This window comes from Drosophila yakuba, chromosome 2R (assembly GCF_016746365.2).
Source record: "Drosophila yakuba strain Tai18E2 chromosome 2R, Prin_Dyak_Tai18E2_2.1, whole genome shotgun sequence".
In the NCBI taxonomy this organism is placed as follows: domain Eukaryota; kingdom Metazoa; phylum Arthropoda; class Insecta; order Diptera; family Drosophilidae; genus Drosophila; species Drosophila yakuba.
In genome coordinates this window covers 5687875-5709080 of record NC_052528.2, presented here as the reverse complement: position 1 = coordinate 5709080, position 21206 = coordinate 5687875, and the positions used below count along the sequence as shown (strand labels likewise).

Genomic DNA, 21206 nt, shown 5'->3' with positions numbered 1-21206 from the left:
GCATTTGAGTGTAAAGTACGGATTCGCCTGCCCATCAACTGCAAATTAGACATTCGAAATTTAATCGTCAATGCAAGTTTTGGGGGCTTTTGGGGCGGGGCAAATAATTAAGCTGCAACTTTGTGGGGATTATTCAATGCGAATTGGAAACAAGCAGACCACAAGCCTTTACCATTAAATGCGATGAACTATTTTGTTAAGTTGGTAATCCAACATTGCGGCGGGTGAAATAGTTTAAGGGCCTCATTAATGTGGTTGCGGCTTGCGAGTATTTTGCCAATTTGTCCTTATGAAAGGAAAGTACATAGGAAGGAGGTTTTTAAACTGTTCTTCTTTGTAGCTAATTGATTCGAAGTTCGGGGTGGAATTTATGTATCTTAGCTTTATATCCTTATCCATTTCCCGTTTCAGCCTTATCGCGCAGCTTAATTCCTTAATGCCAAACTAAATTGCCATTTGAAGCGCATTAAATTATTTATTCTCAACAGCCGACAGCACAAGCAGTTAGGAAAGACGTACAACAAAATCTGAGAAGTCTTGCATAGCTAAATTTGCAAAATGTGTTAACAAACTGCCACGCCCACCGATTCGAGGCACTTTGATTTGTGTGTAGGGCACTTTATATGCCACAGAAGCTGGCTGCCACGCCCCTTCCTCGGCACCGGGAAGCACTTTACCCTCAAATTGTGTTAATTTGCATATTGGAAACTTTTGCCTAATTGAACATAATGCCACTTAATTAAAGTTAAGACAAGTTTTTGACGCTAAAATGGTTTTGGGCCCGGGGGGATGCCGGAGATGTCTTGGCAACTAAAAGTATGCCGACATTTATGGCAGTTTGTTGTTGAAATTTACGGCAATTAGTTTAATATGAACAGATTATGAGGGACACGGACGCAATAAAATCCCTTCGGCAGTGGCAAATTAATTTTTGGGGGCATCCCCGAATAAACACAGACACTGAGACATATGGAAATCAATTACCTCCTGGCACTCTGTGTCCTCGCCTTGAATGCTTAATGGCCCAATGTGCTGTTTGCGTTTGGCTGCCTAATTGTTGGTTGTTTAAATATTTACTAAGAATTAGTTGGGACCAAAGGTGGGCTTCTCAAGGGCGGAACAACTGTGTTAGAAAGAGTTTGCTTCAATTTTATTTGATATTTGGGAAGGTGAATTGCCTAATTTTCAAGTGTCAGTCTAACTTATTCTGGTTTCTACACAAGTCTATTCCTAAGAGAATAATAATAAGTGCTTTCTAATAATCTTCGACGATTAGCGCAGTTCCAGCCAAGAGAATTTGCTCCGCCGTTCCCGTCACAATATCAACATTCAGGTGGCAAATCAGTTTGTCGCGGCTGCTCCGAGAATATAGAGGCAGCTTTGGCTTCGATTCTGCATTTTGGGTGGGATACAGCGAGTTTTTTCCGTATTTTGAGGAACTGGCAGTCGCTTGACTGACATCTTCTTTTATTTTGTACTTGATGTAGAAAGGGTTCGACTTTTCCATCCCACTCTGGGCGCCATCAATCTGCAATGGAAAAGGAGAAGCACCATGCAAGCTTAGTTATTTTACCACTGAGTAAATTATTAATATTCTTTTAAAATATTGTTTTAAATATATAAAAATAATCATCAAGTGCTATTATTATTGCCATTGTTAAAACAATTGCTGAAAGCAACAAAAAAGATAAAATCAGGAAGACAATTTGCCAATTTATATAAAAAGAAAAAGGAAATAACATTATTTTTTGTACAGTGTTACTTCTAGCAAGTACACCCATCAGCGTTAGCGAGTACACCCTCCACAGTCGGCATATAAGCCTCGCAACAACTGAGTTGCGATAGTTATCGATTGGAATTGTGTACACAAATGTAAGGTAAATGTAAGTAAAATGTAAAGTTGTGCTTCTCTGTGGTCTGCTTATCGATAGGCATCGACCAAGGTGCCATCGCTAATTCCCCCTCTTGTACCGGAATGTCAATCAAATGAAAACAAAAAAAGCGGCGTGAGAAAACTGAAAAGAACGGGCATCCAGTGCACATTTGCAACTTAATTTCGATGCATTGAACGGCGACGGCGCACCGAATACAGGAGGCGCAGGATTACGGAATCGGAAGCCATGGAAACGGCCAGAATGGAGACGGCGATGGAGACACATTTTATGGCCAAAATGGGGAAGGTGAGGAACAAAGACAAGAAGCCAACGGGGAAGAGGGAGAGAAGATGTCATCAGGCTTGGTCCCGAAAGATAAATAGATATCTTTTGGGATCTCGGATTGGGGAACCAATTCAGGGCTAGCAACATACATGTGTACATATCTACTGTGACGTTAAGCCATAGCAGAGTTTTGTGATTGATACTACTACTAATGGATGCACGAAGTATCTTCAGTTCCGAATTTATATGATATACTAACTCATCAAATGGGGTCGGAAAATGGTGTCTGTTCGAAAAGTGTGTTCCAAAGTCAGAAATAATGCTTTTTGCTAACTATGTTTTGTAAAGCTTTAGGGTATTTAATGGGTGTCCCGAACTTAACCAAAGCGCCATCTACCGTGAGAGACGTAGTTATGGAATATTTAATGGGAATTGGTCAATATTTTTTGGCTGATTATCCTGAGATTGATTAAATTTCCGATTTTTGGTTTGAAAATATGTACGTTCCTTAACGAATAGGAAATTACCTTTGAACATAAGTAAGTAAAATACTATATGTTTTCTGGTTTTGTAAGTTTATCGGTTAAAGACTAATATACTAATTCTTACTCACCTTTAGAGGCGCCAGCTTGAGTATTGTATCCGATGAATCATTTTCCAAGCTTGAGGACCCGCAAGTTTGTAACTCCAGACGTTCAGTGGAAACTGACAGTTTTTGAGACTGCAACAGCTTGAAACAGGCCAAAAGGTTCTCACAGTTAAACACCTGGACGAAATTGATTTCCTCGCAAAAATCCAGATGCAGTTGCTCGCGGAATCGACTTTCGGCAGCCTGGGCTCGAACGATTAGGGCTCTTAAAAAGTCCACGGCACTGTTGCTGCCAGGGCCAGACCACAGCTTAAGCCAACTGGCAGGAATCTACGAATTACAGTCCCTTATACATTTGCAAGCTAGGTTGCTGTATCCCAATTATTTACCTGTTGTTCCGCCAGAGCTCTCAGAGTGTTGCCATCCACCTCCTGCGAGTCCTTAAGCCAGGCATGCATCTGCGACAAGGCCTGGTGAACTATGTCGTACAGATCCGCCCCCAGTTTCAGTTCAGCCAGCACAAAAAGGGCCCATGGAGATTCGCCGACATCGGCTTTTGCCTCCTTCATAGTCTGGATTATGGTACACGATGCAGCCAATTTTCTCCACAGATTCAGTAAGGGTTTAATTTGCTGCTCCAGCTTCTGACGACTAGTAAGCTGATTGCTTCCCTTGGACTCTCCTGGTCCTCCTGAATCTTTAGCCGAACCTCTTCCGTAATGCAATCCCCTGAGTTCCTTTATAACTCGTTTAGCCTCTTCAATTTCGCGTTGCTGTTGTGCCTGATTGGCCAAACCATACATACTGGGCTCATCTGTGTCAGGAAGTTTTTCCAATGCAGCGTAGTAGTCCTGCATTTGACCACTGGTTGGTATGGATAGGGTTATTCCAAGGGGCGACCAACGACTGCTTAAAACATCCGCTGAACAAAACTGCTTCAGATAGCTCCTGAGTATATCCAAATCCCTCTGATTATTTACTCTTCCGCCGAAAGCAAGCGCTTCACTGAGACGTTGCAGCAGCAACCAATCGCATTTTCCCGAATTAAGTTGCTGATCCATCAACTTTAGGATGCCCAAAGCTGCTTTTAGATCTGCCTCACCGAATTCATAGTACTTCGACCAACCTTGGGGTATAAACTGTCGCCTTTGTTGAAGTACAGCTGTTAGGACAAAATAAACGAGTCTCATCTTGAGACTCTTCGGCTGGTTTTTAAGCTTTTGATCCGGTTCAGCAGCGAAATTCTGGAGCAAACGCTTTACAATCTGCTTGAGTCCCTTTGGCTGCTCATAACGCACTTTCAGACATTTATAAATGGCAGCTTCGGAAAATCCATCGGTAGATTCACACAGCAGCCACAATCGAAAATCTTTTGATTTTTGAATTTCACTCAATTCCCTTTCCATGTGGGTTAGAAATTCAGGTGCCAAATGGACATTCTTAACGCATAACCAATGGCCATCTATGGCAGCCTGTCGCATTTCGGCGATAACTCTTTTCTCAGCACCCTTTCCAATGGCCATTTCCCTGTACTTTTGATTGGCCCACTTTCTCAATTCAGTTGTTGGATCATTTTCCGCATGACTAACCATCAAAATCGGTCTATCACAGCTGCTTTGCTGCAGCAACTGCTCCACAGAAGGTTGGGTGGAGGCATCTGCGGAGATTCCCAGCAGATCGCTGCTCACTTTTCGCAGTTGGTGAAGCATCAAGTCGGGTCGGAAAATCTGAGCAATAAGCACACGCTGGAAGCTGGAACCCATGGCAGCTGTAAGTTGGAAACTAGATCTGAAAAAGATGAAATTAACTAAATTATTTTGTAACTTACGCAGCACATCATCCGCTTGAGCCTCAATGAATCCGCGCCAGATATAGTCCTTCTCCAACTGGAGTTTGATTCGCAAATCTGGGAACAATTGTATTAACATAGCCAGCTTTAATTGCGCTTCCCTAGTCATGCAGTCGGGCAGTTTTCCCAACTGACTAAGCATCAGACTGCCATCAGAACTGCCCATGAAATTGTTCACAAACAGCTCCCATTCCTTTGGGCTTAATCTTTCGGGATATGCCTGATGACAAACCCACAGAGATAGGGATAGCTGGCTATCTCTGGAAGTAGCTCTGGCTAAATTCATATAAACACTTCTTACAAGGAATTCATAGACTTTGGACTCATCTCGGTCACATTTGGAAAGAGCTCCCAAAAATAGTTCAATGTAAACTAGAGCGGATAATTCATAACCCTGGATGAGGCCTGCATAAAATGTTGAAGCCCTGGTACTGAGTTCTCTTAAGGAACCAAAATGAGCTAGTAAAGTAGCTTTTATTTGCCCACTTTGCTTAAGGGCCTCATCTATTCGAGCACTGCCTTGTTTGATCTCGTTTAAACTTTCCAAAAGTTGCTCATTCTTTAGTATATCGCCTTCTGATTTTGATAGTTGTTCCAGTAGGTTATCTTGCATTTCCATTCGCTGCTTCAAAAGATGTCCTTCTCTTTGTAGCAACTCTACCCTCTGCTGTTCCAACTCCCCATTTTTTAAGACAATGGCTTTGGACATTAATTGATCGGCCAAGCCAGCTGCTGTAACAGTAAATCTCAGAATATTAAGTTGACTCCTTTGCTCTTCTGGCAAATCCAAACGATGAGATTTGCTTATCAAAACCAACTGGAAACTCTCGTGAAGATCCACCAACTTTGATCCTATGGCCAGTTGTCGCTTATTGAACCTCACATAAACGTGGCCCTGCAGAAGTTGCAGGACAGGAGGACGTAGTTGCTCGCAATCAGTGACCAATAGAGTCTTTCCAAAACGAACAGCCAGCTCTAACTGATAGGATAGCCTTTCGTTTCCGTGAGTGGTCAACTCGCATGGTTTTCCGCTTCCTTTAAGATGGGCCATTAACCAAGCCCCCGCAGTTTGTGTGGGATCCAACAGCAGTGGAATTGGACAGGCTCCATAGGGCAGAGAAAGCATTTCCCTGAGTAGGGCGGCGCTTTCAATGATCTGAGCATCCCGCGCCAGGCCCTGACTCTCCCAAATAATCTGTTGCTGCTCCGTGAGCAGTGATCTCTGGAGGTCGAAGTCGGGCAAATGAAAATCTGCCGCCAGACGTTTGAGGGATGAACTGTGAGTAAGAGCATATAACAAGTCATGAAATGGAGATAAAAGCACACCGTTTACTTACCATCTCTGTTCCAGGCCAAAACCCGCGTAGTAATTAATAGCTATGGCTATCAACAGAGTCTTTCCGTCCAGTGTTTTGTGGGCCTTTTTGAGCTCCGTCAACTGATGGCTCCAGGTGGCGTATTCTGCACTTAGTTTTTCCACCAAAAGCTCTGCCGCCTGCAAGGTTCCACTTGCCTCTTGGAGTTTCAGCTCCAAAACGGCTGCTTCTTGAGTGTACGTCTGCAATTTGGCCGACAACTGCTTGACCCGCTTATCCACATCGTCCAGTCCACTGGCCAACTCTTGCATTTCGTCCTCAGCCGCATTAAGATTTTTCTGCAATTCATTCTGTTCTCTTTCGAGGGGCTTGATGCTCTGGATGACCCTGGAATATCGGACACTAGCCTGCACCCAAGCAGCCAAAGGAGCAGCTGCTGCAGAAGCGCGCTTGGCGTTCTTGGACTCGTATGAGTCGCCTTTGGCCAGAAGCAGCCTTTCTACTGCTTCACAATTTTCGGGACTAATCCGAGCTGGATCCAGAGATCGTATGTCCTCCTTTACACCTCTCTTGGCCAGAAAAGTCTTCATGCTGTTCCAAGAAGTATCTCGAATGCCCATTAGTCGGAGTACGCCCTCTAAAATATCCCTCACAGCTTCTGGTGGGGCTCTTAGCGATCTGATTTCGGATAAGGCTTCCGATTTGATTTGACCGACCGCATTACTGGCCTCTGCCAAAATTGGTTCTACTTCTGCCAGTTCCTGTTGGATTTCCTTTTGTCGAATCTTTAGTTGCTCGCTGCTCTTTTGTGTTTGCTGTTTAAGCTCCAACATGCTGGATTTCTGTTCATTGGCATTTCTCATCGTGAAGGAAATCATCTCCAACGCTTCGTTGGCTAGTTGTCGCTTTTCCCCCAAAGCCTGCTCCTGAGCTGCTGCATTGCATTTTAGGGTATCCACTAAGCCGTGTGCAGAGGCCAACTTATCAACTCCCATTTGCAGTTTACCCAATCTCTGATCGATTACATTGGCTGCATCGGTATACATGTGGAAGTACGAACGGATAAGCTGGTAAAATCTTTGTGATGTTACCTCTGAAGGCAGTTCATCCAATATATCTGCAAAGTGACTGCAAGTCGGTACCTTGCCACGGCCACCTCCTCCACCCGCGATTGTCTCATTTAGCAACTCAATATATTGTTTGGGCAGAATGGCAATAGTTTCTCTGGATTCTCCTCTTACATAAAGCAAATCCATCTGACGATGCAGGGCAGGAAAGTTGTTGAAGTAGTCATGTGTCTTGGCACTACTGGGATCCAAGACAATAATAATGTGGAGATACTCACGTGCACCTTAAAGGGGATTATCACATCTAGAGCTCGCTCAAGCAATTAAAACGCTGTAGAATGTACTTACGCTTTAGGAAGTATGACCCCATGGATTCCTGGTATCCCTCGAGCTGTGCCGCCTGTTTTAGAGTACTCGCCACCGTCTCCAGATCCTCGCCAAAAAGCTCTAGGATCTCACTTCCTTCGAGCAGAGCTTCTAGGGGCTTCAATATATCAGGAACATAACTTAGCCAACAATGCTCGATAAGCAGATAGCTCATTTGCTGCTCCAAAGCAGCCGCCTGCATCGCCATTTTAAGATCATTGTAGAAGTCGGCGAGATCGTAGGACGGTCCTCCTTGCAGAGTAACCACCTTGGCCTCCTGAAATGTAGCTGCCGCAAATATGGCATCCAGATGACGTCCTCCTGATGGCCCCAAAATGAGCATGTGGGCATCGGTTCGTGACAGAACTCGGGTTATTCTTGCTACGTGACTTAGAAGTTCCTCCGTGATAGGTGATGGAATGGTGTAATTTTCGCTATCTGATGGAATAAGATAATAATATTTTTTCTAGGTCAGCAATTTATAATCCAATATTAGTAAGGAGATCTGGCATTTATTATTAAACAACACAATATTATATTTATAAGTCCCTTCATAAGTTATCATTGACGTTGAATTGCTACTTAAGTACTGTTTGTATAAATCTGATGCTCAGACGAAATATAATGAATATGTGTACTTTCAGTGGATGACCCCTGAGGAGGAGGCGCGGCAAAAGTTCATCATGAGGGAGCGAGACCGGGAACGGAAACGGATCAAGCGCATGAATCCCGAATACAGGCAGATGGAACGCGAGAGGGATCGGTTCCGCAAACTGACGCCCAGGCCCAGTGTAGTTATCCCCGATTACCCCATACTATCACCCATCTCCTCCTCTTGTCTTGAAACTGCGGAATTACCAGTGGGCAACTGCAACTGATGCGTGAGCTACACGGACATAAAACCATTTTTACTCACTGCAAATAGTAACCTGCCGCTGAACCTGTTCCATCCATTCGTCATGGGTTAGGCAGTGTAGATGACCCCGCGACTTTGGAGATTTAGGAACGAAAAAGACCTTCTGAAAGGATTCAGTGCATTAGCTTGATTTCAGTTTGCAAATCCTACAGCGAACTTACCTCCTTGCCATAGTATTTGCGCATCGTTTGCTTAAGTATACCCTCGAACTGCTGGACATGCTCTTCGCTAATCAATCTGTCACGGAACATGCCTAATAGCTCGCAGTTTAGAGCCTGCAAAGGGACAGAGGTTTTTAATCAGATTATTTCGGATAAGTTCGGATTATGATATGTGTGATTATGATTATGTGTGATACATACAGCGGCGAGATTTCAATTCGAAACCCCTTTATGAGTATAGTCTTGCCGTTTTTCTCACTACAAAACATACCTCATTGAAATCACTGGCAGGATAAAAGACAAGGGCATCCAGCAGCTTCATGATGCATTTGGGGCTGAACTGGTAGTGTGCTTGTCTGGCTCCCACGTTGGTGAACGTCGCTTGCAGCTAAAAGAGGGTAAAGTCAATTAGCAGGTCCTGCGATGATGAATTCCCAAATGGATAGGAGGTGAGGGTACAAACCTTCTCAAAGCAGTCCATTAGGCTCTCGCTGACGTGCTGCAAATTAACCCCGGACCTTCCCCGATTTTCCGATCCCCTGAAGTGCTCTTCCAAAAGGGGTTCCAATCGCCGCTGGACGATTTCTAGCATGTCCTGGCTGGTGGGTCTGGAAACTCGCACAAACTGATTAATGGCAAAGTAGCGCGGCGCGATTTTCCCGGTGTTTCCGCCAATAGAGGCGCATATTTGCAGACCGCTTACTCCAATCCATTCAAGGTTTTCGGCGTAAAAGCCTCCTCGTTGAGCTAATTGAAGTAGCAGTTCCACTACTTCACAGGCTCCCCAAGAATCCTGCTGACAGAGGTCTAAGTTCTTCATGAACAGCACTAGTCTCGCTTGCTTTGGGCGGTACTCCCTTCCCTTGATGCCACTCACTGTGACGCAGTGCGTCTTTAATGTGTGCAAAATATACCTGGGAGTCAGTTGAGTAGAACAATTGATGGTGGCCAACTGATAGCCTGAGTTCTCCAGCACCGCTTTTTGAAGGAGCAGGGTTTTGCCCGACCCACTTGGACCAATGAGCATAAAGGGCGCTATTCTTGCACCCTGAGATTTCAGCAGGGTTTCCAGAATGTCCAAGTATGATTTCATGTAGGATGTAATTATTAACTGGGATCCTTTTTCTGGTGTCTCGATTGCGTCCACTGGATATTGCTCTAGGGAATTTCTATTGCGTTCGTAGTGAGTCAATTCAGCGTAGTTAGGATTAGGCACGTAAATATTGGCGTGTTTTAGAATCAGTTGGGCAAACTCCCGCTGTCGATCGTTGGGTATGTAACCGAAAAGAGCACGCAGAGTGGCTGCTCCATATTCCTCTAGAGATTGACAATCATGAAGTTGTAGCAGTAGGGAGCGCAGAAGGTGGGCCCGATTTATACCAGGCAGGTGACTGCAGAAAATGAAAGGTTTTGACTGACGGATGTTTTATGTGAAATAGGCAACTCACGCCAATAAAAGTTGACTTTCCAGCCAATTAACAGCATATTGGAAATTCCCTTCCACATAACTTTGCAACAGGTCGCCATATGGTTCCTTTGATAGCTCATGTTTAAGAATCCCGTCCGCAGGATAGTAGTCGTAACTATCATAGATTAAAAAAGGATTAAACTTTGTTCTTTATAACTTTAAAGTAAAAACGCACCTCATATTGACAATGCCCATTCTGGAAATGGTTGCTGGTGAGGCATGCCTCACATCATCTGTTTCGAAAATAAAGTTAACATTGCTCCCGAACTGAATCCTCCAGCCCGATGGCAAGGTTAGGAGCCTGCGAGAAAACATTTCAAATTAAGAAGTTTTTAAGATGTGGAATACCCTGGTTTCAAGACAAAATAAGAGGAGATCATACTACCGCATAAGACCACGTTTAGCCACACAAGAACACTGCTCGAGACACGACCCCTTCTGCTGACTGCCGTTTGCCAACCAACCACTCTCTCTGTAATTTCAGCTGATGACACCCGAGGAGGAGGCCCGCCACAAGTTCATCATGCGAGAGCGGGATCGCGAGAGGAAGCGGATCAAGCGCCTGAATCCCGAGTACCGGCGAATGGAACGCGAGCGCGATCGATTCCGCAAGAAGGCACGACGTGCTAACGTAGCATTTTTCCAATATTCTATATTATCTATAAACATAATCCCACACTCGAACACTCGAATCACACGACACACACACACACACACTCACATGGCTTGAGAGATTAGGGGGTAGGGGCTTAGAAGATCCCAGGACCGTTGACACTTCTTGAACCCTCCAAACCAGACAAACAAACTACCACAGTTTTTGTGGCCTAAAACACTGTGCTTTAATATGTTTTCCCTATTCTGTTTCTATATACGCCTACAGTTGACCCCCGATGAGGAGATGCGACTGAAAATGATCCAAAGAGAGCGGGATCGGGAAAGAAAACGAATTAAGCGAATGAATCCGGAGTACAGAAGGCTGGAACAGGAACGTGACAGGGATAGAAAGAAGGCTCGTCGAGCCAACGAGGCCTTCAGGCAGCTGGAAAAGCTAAGGGATAAGATCCGAAAGGATCGAAAGAAGGGCTTGCTTGTCACGGATCCGACCCAGCTGCCGCCGGAATTCGCAGCCATGATACCGCCAGTGCCTGTGGTTAAGCCCGAAGTGGGTGTGTCACCAGTCCCGCCCCCAGGCCAGCAGCAACCCACGCCCCAGCTACAGCAACAGCAGCAGCAGCAACAATTGCAGCAGCATCAGCAGGTGCCACAGCAACAGCAGCAGCATCAGCAACCTCCGCCCACGCATCTGCAGGAACAGCAGCTGAGTCACCAGCTCGCCCATCAGCGGAACCGAATGATGTCAAGCCAACTCACCCAACTGGCCACGCCCCCCGCCCATGCCTCGCACTTGCAGCAGCTAAACAAGTTGCAGCAACTGTACCCGCCACGCAGCTTTGGCCATCCCGCTTTACCTATCGCTGGAGTGACGCTGATGCCGCAGCTTTGCCATCCTATCCTGCATCAGAATCTCAGTGCTACTCTGTATGCAGGTCCACCAAATGGGATCAAGCAAGAGTATGGACAGGATATCTCCGCCTCGGCGATGGCTGCCGCTCAGGCGGCGGCATTGGCCTCGCTTAGGAATCCCCAACAGCAGCAGCAACAGGATGATTCGGAAATGGTCATTAGTCTCGAACCCGAGATAGTTCTCCAGACAGGTCCCGATGCTAATCCCGCCCAGCCACCTCCGCAGCAGCAGCATCTTTTCAGCGCCCATCAGCACCAGCAACAGCAACAGCAGCAGCAGCAACATCATCTGCAGCAGCAACAACACTGCAACATGTTCCAGCATATGGCCCCCCAGGCGCACATGCAACACATGCGCTCACTGCCTCCTCCGCCGCCGCCCCCCTCGCTGGCCTTGCCGCCCCCGCCACCTACAACACACCAGCAACAACAGCAACCTGCGCCGCCACAGCAACTGCAACATGCTCCGCAGTGAGAGACTCTCACCTGTAGTTCTAAGCTCAACCCTCTAGCCAGCTGAACGCATCCGAAAGTTTGAGGGCACACACACCTGGAGTTGTGATCAATTTAGCTATGTGATTTACAATTCCATTTGACTATATGTATTACGCTGCCATATGTGCTCGAGTACAAAATGGTATGTGTAATTACGAATCTAACAAGAATTCTTGCTAAGAACAGTATGGAAGCTTTTTTAAATTATACTTCCAAAGTGAAACTTGTTATGTTATTCTTTAGCTTAGAGAGTGAAATATTTCTCTCAAAGAAATCAGTTTTGTCAAAGGACACAGCATATCGACATTGAAATGTAATGTACAACTGGATAAAAGTCCATTTTAAGGTGATTGAAATATTGCCATTTTAAACATAACAACATTCTCGATAAAGGTCAGCAAAAATAATATTTCATAAACTTTGGATTGATAACACATTGTGATAAAATGCACCTTAAGCTTTAGTGCAGGTAGAAAAACTTTAAATTTTCTTGTAATTTCTTATTCATTTGAAGTTGGTAGATCATTGGTTAATTCCCAACCATCTTTGAACCTAATTGTATTGACTTGGGTCAAAACCTATTCCTATTATGTCACAACTCCAAAGGATGTGTGCCAAGGTCTCTCATACGCACACACTCGCACTGAAACACACCCATGTTTATTTTAATGTATGTTAAGTAGACGCCATTTGAAAAATGCCGATACGTATTAAGTTGCGTTACGCAATGCGCATTACGTTTCTTAAGTGCTTAAGGGCTTCCCCGTCATAAGATTCTATGTCGTCATCGTTTCAAGCATTTCTCTGTTTTATAGATCTGTACGTATATTGTTTAGCTAAGTGATAGGAGACACAATATTTGCGAGTTTAGGATGAAACGATCTACAATACGATATAACGATAACTGTATACCTATATGATATGATATATGATATAGTATGGCCAGCCGCAAAATAATTATTACGAATTTATGCGCAGAAAAGAGCGAAATATAAACAGCAAACGATTGCTGAAAATGAAATTCAGCTGTTTATAAATGGGTAATGGATAAAGCATATTTTTTGAGTTTAAATTGTTCGTATGCCAAGAAGGTTTTATCTTTTCGCTCTGGCAATTGAATGAATGTTCAAAAAGAACAAAGAAAAGTTAAAATGCACTTACTTGTTATCGTCCAAGACCGAGTTCAGTGCCTCTATCCATTCAGGATCGATGCTGCCGTCGCAAACGATCCACGAGTGGACTTGAGATGGCTCCTGATTGACCGCCACCGCTGTGTGGGTCAGTACTCCGTCCTGCCACTGACGAGTATCGGCATCCAGGCGTCCCAGCAATTGAATCCGACTCATTGACTTTGGACTGATGGTGTGGACTTTCAGCTGGGTTCCACTCAGTGCCTGTTTAAGGATTGCCATGATGGTGGATTTCCCACATCCTGGCGGTCCCACCAACACAACTCCCATCCGTTTTTGCAGTTGCTCATGCAGTTGCAAGGCTTTTTCAATTTGCCTTTCGCTTCGACAGAGGCCCAATTGCGCAAAGGCGGCGGATAGAGATTGATGGAGCTGGGTTTCTGGCGCCGGCGAGCTGCCAATCTCCGGGAAAACATTCCGGAGTAGCATCTCAAATCTAGTGACATCGTGGGGGGCTAGCTTGGACATGGTGGATGAACGCAAACACCGAACCACCACCGACATCTCCAAGTTAGCACTGTCCTGGTTGTTATCCTCGCTGGCTAATTTAGCTCTCAAACCTTCTCCGCACACCATGAGCACCGTCTTCAGTTCCCGCAGTCCCCAGTCGTAATGCCGCTGGGCAGACAGCATCTTGCCGCTGAGTTCAAACAGCTCCACGATGCGGGATGCGATGGCGGAGGCCTCGGAAAAGCCCTCGACAAACAGCATAACCCGGGCGATTTCACCTGGCTCCGGCTGCTGCATAACAATGGGTCGGAAAAGGGCCTGGATGTTCCCGGGGAGCTTTTGACGACCACCGTACTCCGCTCCGGCGGGATTCAGAGTCACAAAGATCCCACAATGCTGGTTGAGTTGTATCTGAGAGAGGGTAACGATGATATCTTAATGGTACAAATATGGTTCGTAAAGGATGTGTGCTTAAAACGTCTATAAAATTGTCATGACTCCGCCACTTAATATTTAAGTAAAACTTTATTAGGAATTTATAAATAAAGTTTTAGTGGTTGTGGGAGTTTGAGTTTTTAGTTCGTCTGAAACTGCCCACTTTAGCTAAGAGCCAAAGCAACCAATCAAACCATAATTCCTGTCACACCAATTTCAACTTCGACCCTTCCATAACTCATCCTGCTCACCTGCCGCTCGCCAATCTGGACGCTGTTGGCCCGCTCCTTCAGGGCACTCTGGATGGGTTGGATAAGCATGGAGATGGACGACAGAGTGGCCTCCTGCAGCCGGTTGAACTCGTCAAAGCAGCCCCACGCCCCGCAGCGCGCCAGACCGGTGAGGATGAGGCTCATCGACTCGGTGTCCACATTCTGCAAACAATCCATGGCATAATGACGTATAGCAGGGGAATTACCATGCACTCGGAAAAAAGGAGGTAATAATTTTTGCTTTTGGTATAGAACTTGGAATTTAGTAAATGCTCTAAAGCAATAATGAAAAATACCTTAAAGTTTAATGGAAAACATAAGAGTTTTTAAAGTTAAGTGAAGCAATCTTAAAGCTCTGGTGCACCCCCACTCACCTCGTCGCAATTGAAAACCAACACCAAGCGGCCCAGCATGGCCCCGAGGGCCTTGACGCACTCCGTCTTTCCGGTGCCAGCCGGGCCAAAGGGATTACCGCCCAGGCCCATGTGCATCGCCTGCGTGAGGATGAGATAGCAGCGGTGAGTGAGCCGTGTGTGCACCAGCTTGCTGGCCTGCCCCAGAAACTCGTAGGCGTATTCAAATTCGGCATAAACCATGTGGACGCAAACTTGTCGATTGGCATTAACTTCGCCCGATGTGCCGCCCATTTTTCCCAGGTAATATCTGAGTTGACACAGCCAATGCCAATCGCTGGTATGCACCACATTGTGTTTCTGGAGCTGCTCCGTCACACCGGAGTAGTGCACCAAGTCCAGGAGAAGGGCTCTTAGTTTGAGGCTGATCAGGGTTCCGTTCTCGGACTTGTTTTTCAGGGCAGCGAGGTGGGTGATTTCATCCTTTAACTGCTGCTTTAGTTTTCCCAAGGACATGCCCCCAATTGCCTGTTCCGCCTGACGGGTGAAGTGAAGGGCTCTGGCTGTGGCCAACACCTGGCTGGCATACTTTTTTAGGATTTTCTCGTCGAGGTTATCACTTCCGCCGGTGGTGCTGGTGTAGCACTCGTAAATTTGATCTCTCAGAGTATCCTGCACCACAGTCACCAGTTGATTCAGCCAGCTCTGCAAATAATATATGTACCTAAATAAAAAATGATTATCGGTTTTGGCGAAGTGATTCACCTCGATGTCGCCCTTCATCTCGACGGGCTGACTTAGCTTGAGCTCATCGCCCTCAGCACTGTGCACGGATGTAATACTGTACTGATTGACATCAGAGGATGTGGCTGGATTAGGGTCCACCTGGCGGATGCTGAGACGGTGGCAACCGGGGAACAGTTTACGGATGTGCCGCTGGATGACCTCCGCATCCTTGCTGGCCTGTCCGAGGAGCTCGAGTAGATCATCATCGCCCAGAAAGTAGAAGCGGGGAAATGAGTTGCGCTTGTCCTGCGAAAGGGATTGAGCATTGTGATGGATGAGATATATGTGGGATTGCGTAAGCCACTCACGGTTATATAGCTCATCAAGTTCTGCTGGCACCTGGCCAGTTGGGTCTCCAGAGCATTGACAATGGTGGTGATGTTGTTTATTTTCGTCAGCGAAGTCACCCGCGGATCCATCTCGATTTCACGCATAACAAATCGAAAGTCCTTGTCGATGCGTTTAAATAGTGCCTGCTCCTGTTGCAGGGTCCCGGACCCAAAGACAGGTTCCAAATAAACCCAACTTGAAAGCATAGGATTTTATAATAGACATATTTAAGGGATCTCGACGTGACCTACCGTCTCTGAGAATGATTTAAGCTACTTAACAGGGAATCCAGCGTATTTAGGCGACTCTCCCAAAGTTCAGCCTGATCCGAAAAGCTTTCAAAGGCAGCTGAGTTCTTGGCTGATTGCAAAAGAGACTGGTTGTCCCCTATCTTGTTAAGCACCTCCTGGTAGTCCTTTATCAAAGAGACACTCTGACCAGAGGCATCTGTCCTAGTGATCAATTTTAATTGGGCCGTGACTGACCACTGGTCTAGTTCAATCAAAGCCTGCCTCACAATCTGTTCACTCGACGCCTGTCGAACTATACTAATGATCTCCTGGGCAGCCGATTGCAGGGCCTCAAAGTCCTGTAGGATATCCTGGAGGAGTATGGAATGCAGTGGCTTGGATTCCTTGTGATTGAGGAGCTGAAATATTCTAGCCCAGTGCCGTTCACTCAAAGAATCCGATTGCAGTTGCTGTAGAATTGGTAGAGCCAATTGAAGCTGCTCCACCTGGTGGCGAATTCTCTTGGAGGGCAAATCAATCGAGGCATGAACCGATCCCTCCCATTTGCCAATGAATTCGTTCAGCACGTAGGGACGTCGCCTGTAGATGGCCCAATCCTCCTGAAGAATTGGCTGCAGTTCGGTGAGGAAACTGTCGTAGACCTGCCACTGCTTCGATTGCTGCTCCATTTGCTCTTCGATTTCCGAGAAGGGAATAAGCATCTCTGATGGAAATTCCATGTTAAATTTGGAGCACTCCTCTAGCAGATGGGTCTTCTTCTCTTGCAATTGTTGCCAATGGAGTCTGCGCTCCTTGAATACGTCGAGAGTGGAGTGCTCGTTGGCCTCCAGTTCGGATATTGTGGATTCCCACCTGAGTAGAAATTTCTCGGCCTCGTTCTTCAGGTTTTGGAGTTGTGTCTCGGCCTGGTTTTTGATCATATCCACTTGTCGCTGGAGGATCACTGCATGGTTCTCGAGAAGAGGCTGCAACTGCTCCCATTGCAGCAGGATTCCCGACAGAGCTGTAACCCTTTCCTTGCACCAGCCCGCCAGACAGGCATCCTTTGCTCGAACGGCATCCAAAGTTTTCTCGATTTGCGGCAACTCACTCATTATCTTCTCGTACTTCATTCCCGATTGACTAATGCTACCCTCGTCCATGGGTACATTTTGCAGGAACTGCAGGGCACTTTGGAGGAATTCCTGGATCAGACTCACATCCGTCAGGATAGCAGTTCGCAGGCTATTTGCCAGAGACTCCCAATACCTTCTGCTAATATATCCAATATCCGATCTCAAAGGCAAGACATTGATCACTATGCAGTCGATGGATTCCTCTGCCTGCTGAAGCTTTGCCAACTGTTGGCTAAAATGTTTGCACGATCTGAAGTTACGATCCCAATCCCCGGCCTCGTTTAAATGAATCCCACAGAGCTGATCCACATCCACACATCCCAAAGCTATCCAGGGCAACCAGATGGTCTTGAAATCCTCCAACTTGTCAAACAATTCAGCTGCCCTTTGGTAAAGTGGTCCAAAGTGATGGCGGTTCACTGTGACCATGGATTTGAAGAGCTCCTGACTGTGTTCAGATAAGCCGTGGAAATTACAGGGTCTCTCAATGAAGCGTCTCAGCTGACTGAAGTACAACTCCCGAATTTCCTCCTCCGGTGGACTGAAGACTAGTTCTCTATGCCGCAATACCAGATTTACATGTATGTCTGGCAACTTGTTGTTCATGTCGAGCAAGCCCAATATGTACTGGTACTCCAGAACTTTGTACAGCTGGTGATCCCAGTGCAGCTTGAAGGCATCCAAGTGGGTGTATCCTTGGCGCTCCAAAGTGGCCACCAGTTCACGAAGGTGACGCAGTTCGTCCTTCCAAATTTGGTTTTGGGTCAATAGATCGGTGGACATGAGTTTCAAAACCTGTTAAAACAAATGGTTTCAGTGAATGATTCCTACATTTTTATCAAGAACCTACTGATCTCTTGGCCTGCTCATGATATCCCACCAGCAGTGTATTATCCGAGGACAGTTTAGAAACGGCCGCCTGTAGGATATCAACATATCGCTGAACGGAGGACTCGTCCTGCCAGGCGACCGTTTCGCTTTGAACCAAACGCTGGAGCTCCAAGGCATTCTTCAACATAATGGGCCGTTGGCAGGGGATCATCCGATCACCGATCGTGTTATGGAAAGTGGCGATCTGCTGCAATCGGCGGGCATAGCACATATATTTGGCTGCGTGGGTGGCAGCGGATCGAAGTTCGAGGGGAACATTGTAGCCCAGATTCTCAAATTCGCGCACATCCTGGCAGAAAGTCACCAGCTTGGGATTGAAGGTGACCCGCATCAGCTGGCGACCCTCTTTCTCGAACTTTACCACCGCCTGATCGTCACGAAGTCTGCAGTGTTAATATGGTTATACAATGTTGGCTTTTGAAGAATTTAAAATTAACAAAATTGCGGGACCCACCTTAGCTCACCGCTTTTGACAGCCGTGGAGCACTGTCCTGACCAGATCTCGAAGTTAGTACGCAGCAGGGACTCGGTTTCCTCCTTGATTTCCTGCACTGCCTTGTTGATCTTGTCGAAACCCTCCCGTCCACTTATCAAATGGCTAACTTTTTCGATCTCCTGGATCTGATGTTGCACCACCTTCAACCAGCGGCACTCATTGCATATCACTGACAGATGACCAGTATCGGGTTCCATATTTGAATCCACCATAGCCTTGCGTAGATCCTGCAAAAGGATGTGCAGCGATTGCAAAAACTGCTCCCTTTCGATGGTCAACAATTCCAGTACAGCAGGTCTCTGGATAAGAGTTTCGTATTTGGAGAAGATGAAGATCACCTGCCGTGGATTACTCAGGTGGTTATGCAACTGTCCCTTAAGGGCGGCGGCAATTCGCTCATCAATTGGCTGCAGGACCTGTTCAAAGTGCTGCAGAGCCTTATGCCATTTATTCTGCCCCAACGAGGATGTGTCAAAAATGTTGAATTCTAAAAAACATTATTTGATTATATTCAAACAAAATTATGTTTAGTTAAAACTCACCTGTAAAGGGAGCCTGTTCCTGAAACATTTCCTGTAGCTCGGTATCCTCCAGCAAGGTGGCAATCTGCTTGTAAAGCTGTTTGATGCCCCGGATCTCACTAAGCCGCTCTTTGAAAAGTTGCCCTCGCTTAGGCACATGCGAATCTCCAAGCCACGGGTGCTTCACGTAGTTTGGCCAAAATAGACGGGTGAGGGAGTCGCAGAGCTGGATCCAAGCGTCCACAGTATCGATGCTCTGGCTCATAAGATTGTCAACATGACTGGAATTGAGGCTCCAGACGTCTTCGGCCAGCAATTGAGTTAAGCAGACCTCCAGCAGTCGCTTTCCAATGATGTCCAACAGGTCCGTCATCCGCTGCTGGGGATAGTTGTAAGGAAGCCTCCACAATTCGTCCAGGTTGCTGTGGGCATGGTCGAGGAACTCCTCAATGGTGCCACTCGGATTGGCCCCGTCAATGGTGCTGCAATGGCGCTATTAGATAAATTTAAGTTGGGGTTTGTATTCAACATTACCTGATTTGTTTTTCTATATTTTCCAAAACACCAATGAACACTTGAGCAGCCTCGCGGTCCAATCGAGAACTCGACTTTTGGCCTAGTTTCTGCTGCCAATATTTAATCTCGTCTCGCAGACTCGTAATGCCTGGTGCAACGAAAAAACATCAATTTAAAGATATTTTGTTACATCTTCTTCGTCATGTTAATATTAGGCAGGCTTGTATTAAAAAACCCACCGCTCTGTGGTAATCCCAAGCTGGATCCCAAGTTTTGGTGCAAGTTCTCCAGAATTCCGCTCAACTCGGGCCCATATTCGCTACGCTGAAAATATATTTAAACATTAGAGAGCAAGGCAAAGGGCAGGATGAACATAAAGCTATTGAAAAAAGAAATTGGATGGCAGGCCAAAGTAGCGGCAGGGTAAAGTATAATTGACAAAATGAAATTGCATACTGAATTGAATTATGCCCAAATGCGATTAAGACTGCAGAGAGCGTAGTGAAGAGCAGGGCAAGTTAAGCCGAGTGAGAGCATTAGCCAGGTAGAATATTACACCAGACTGCACTATAAAACACTGGCCAACACACATCGGATGCACATGATGTGCTGCTAGACTTACCCGGGCCGAGTTGGCAGAGGGCGAGAATACTCGAGAAACAGAATTGTAAATCGACTTGACCATGCCCCCTTCTAGTGTTAAAATACCCAGCAGAGGCTCACTTCCACCCTCCTTGTGAATATGCCCCATCTGCGGCACCTTGTAGAAGAGCAGGCAGAGTTCTTCATTGGGAATGCGATGGTGGAATCGGATTTTGCCTTCGGATCTGCTGTGCACCGCTGAGATAACCGTCAGCTCCTCCTGTTCCAGAAACTCCAGAATCATGGCCGTCTGCTCATCCAGTTCCGAACCCGGCAAACGGGCGGAAAAGTATTCGACTGAGGAAATACGTAGTTAAGAAATATATTTTACACACTCCATTGCTTACCGGAAGTATTTATTATAAATTTTGTGCGCTGGGTCATCTTAATTTGGATTTTCAGCCTTCAACGCGTTTTGTTAACTTTCAGTTTTCACCGAAACTATTTCACTTTTCCAAAGCCTAACTATTTGTTATTCTTTTCGGTTGCCATAGGCAACTCGTTCAATGTTACCCCAGGTGGTGGATTTTACACTGCAGAAAGTTTTAAATGGTTTGGAAAATATTAAAATAATAATAAAATAATTATAAGAAAAGAATTTACGCTTATTGTGCTTGTGTCATATCGAAAGAAGGATCTGTGAACGAACTATATTTGAATTTCTTGGTTTATATTCTTCATCAAAATAATGAGCTGAGTCTATTTTTGCATGTCTGTCTGTCCGTATGTCTGTCAACATACGAGCTGACAACATTTCCATGGAGATATGGCTGTCCCAAGCGGGTGTCCATGCACTGGACTATAGCATACTCCCTTGTTTTTTCTTAGTGCATTAGTTTCTGTTACCAAGGATGTTGCCGTGTTTTTCTCCTCGCACCTGTTGTTTTTCTTTGCCTATGCGACACGTGCTCTAGTTGTCATGGGTCCTGTGAGCAGGAAGGGGAGTTAGGTGTAGTTTCCATGCATCCCCTGGTATTACCTCAATCCACTCGGGGCGGCTGGTAATGAAACGGAGCACACGACTGGCCGGCTGCACTAAAAATGCCTC

General features: G+C 45.9%; 2 protein-coding genes across 5 annotated transcripts; one reads left to right on the top strand and one right to left on the bottom strand.

The window, feature by feature from the left end:
• Positions 1-1128: 1128 nt before the first annotated feature.
• On the bottom strand, positions 1129-20601 carry LOC6529435 (cytoplasmic dynein 2 heavy chain 1). Its single transcript, XM_015196857.3, has 25 exons — positions 20506-20601; positions 20139-20455; positions 19756-19840; positions 19535-19664; positions 19022-19482; positions 18438-18966; positions 17943-18366; positions 15978-17887; positions 15705-15921; positions 15376-15642; positions 14632-15315; positions 14237-14419; positions 13072-13961; positions 10067-10192; positions 9872-10006; positions 8887-9814; positions 8695-8811; positions 8424-8537; positions 8263-8365; positions 7329-7784; positions 5935-7264; positions 4577-5874; positions 3138-4516; positions 2773-3078; positions 1129-1528 (listed from the first exon to the last, which is right to left on the bottom strand). Exons 1-25 carry the CDS (start codon positions 20540-20542, stop codon positions 1256-1258), a joined length of 12699 nt encoding a protein of 4232 aa, XP_015052343.2. The 5' UTR covers positions 20543-20601; the 3' UTR covers positions 1129-1255.
• On the top strand, positions 1949-12931 carry LOC6529436 (putative mediator of RNA polymerase II transcription subunit 12). Of its 4 annotated transcripts, none has more exons than XM_039372169.2 (4): positions 1950-2180; positions 7991-8137; positions 10376-10522; positions 10772-12931. In XM_039372169.2, the coding sequence occupies exons 1-4, from the start codon at positions 2121-2123 to the stop codon at positions 11888-11890; spliced, it is 1473 nt and encodes a 490-aa protein (XP_039228103.1). In that variant the 5' UTR covers positions 1950-2120; the 3' UTR covers positions 11891-12931. The 4 variants fall into 4 exon arrangements, with proteins under 4 accessions (XP_015052167.1, XP_039228103.1, XP_039228104.1 ...); XM_002090404.3 differs by having other exon boundaries at positions 1951-2180; positions 10376-10507; XM_039372170.1 differs by lacking the exon at positions 10376-10522.
• Positions 20602-21206: the final 605 nt, after the last annotated feature.

Coding starts and splice junctions, on each gene's coding strand:
- LOC6529435 (XM_015196857.3), bottom strand. CDS start 20,542: ATGACCCAGCGCACAAAATTTATAATAAATACTTCCG. Junction 19,665..19,755: donor CTTGGGATTACCACAGAGCG/GTGGGTTTTTTA, acceptor TCGTTGCACCAG/GCATTACGAGTCTGCGAGAC. Junction 14,420..14,631: donor TGGTTTTCAATTGCGACGAG/GTGAGTGGGGGT, acceptor GATTGTTTGCAG/AATGTGGACACCGAGTCGAT.
- LOC6529436 (XM_039372169.2), top strand. CDS start 2,121: ATGGAAACGGCCAGAATGGAGACGGCGATGGAGACACATTTTATGGCC. Junction 2,181..7,990: donor TTATGGCCAAAATGGGGAAG/GTGAGGAACAAA, acceptor GTGTACTTTCAG/TGGATGACCCCTGAGGAGGA. Junction 10,523..10,771: donor AGAAGGCACGACGTGCTAAC/GTAGCATTTTTC, acceptor ATACGCCTACAG/TTGACCCCCGATGAGGAGAT.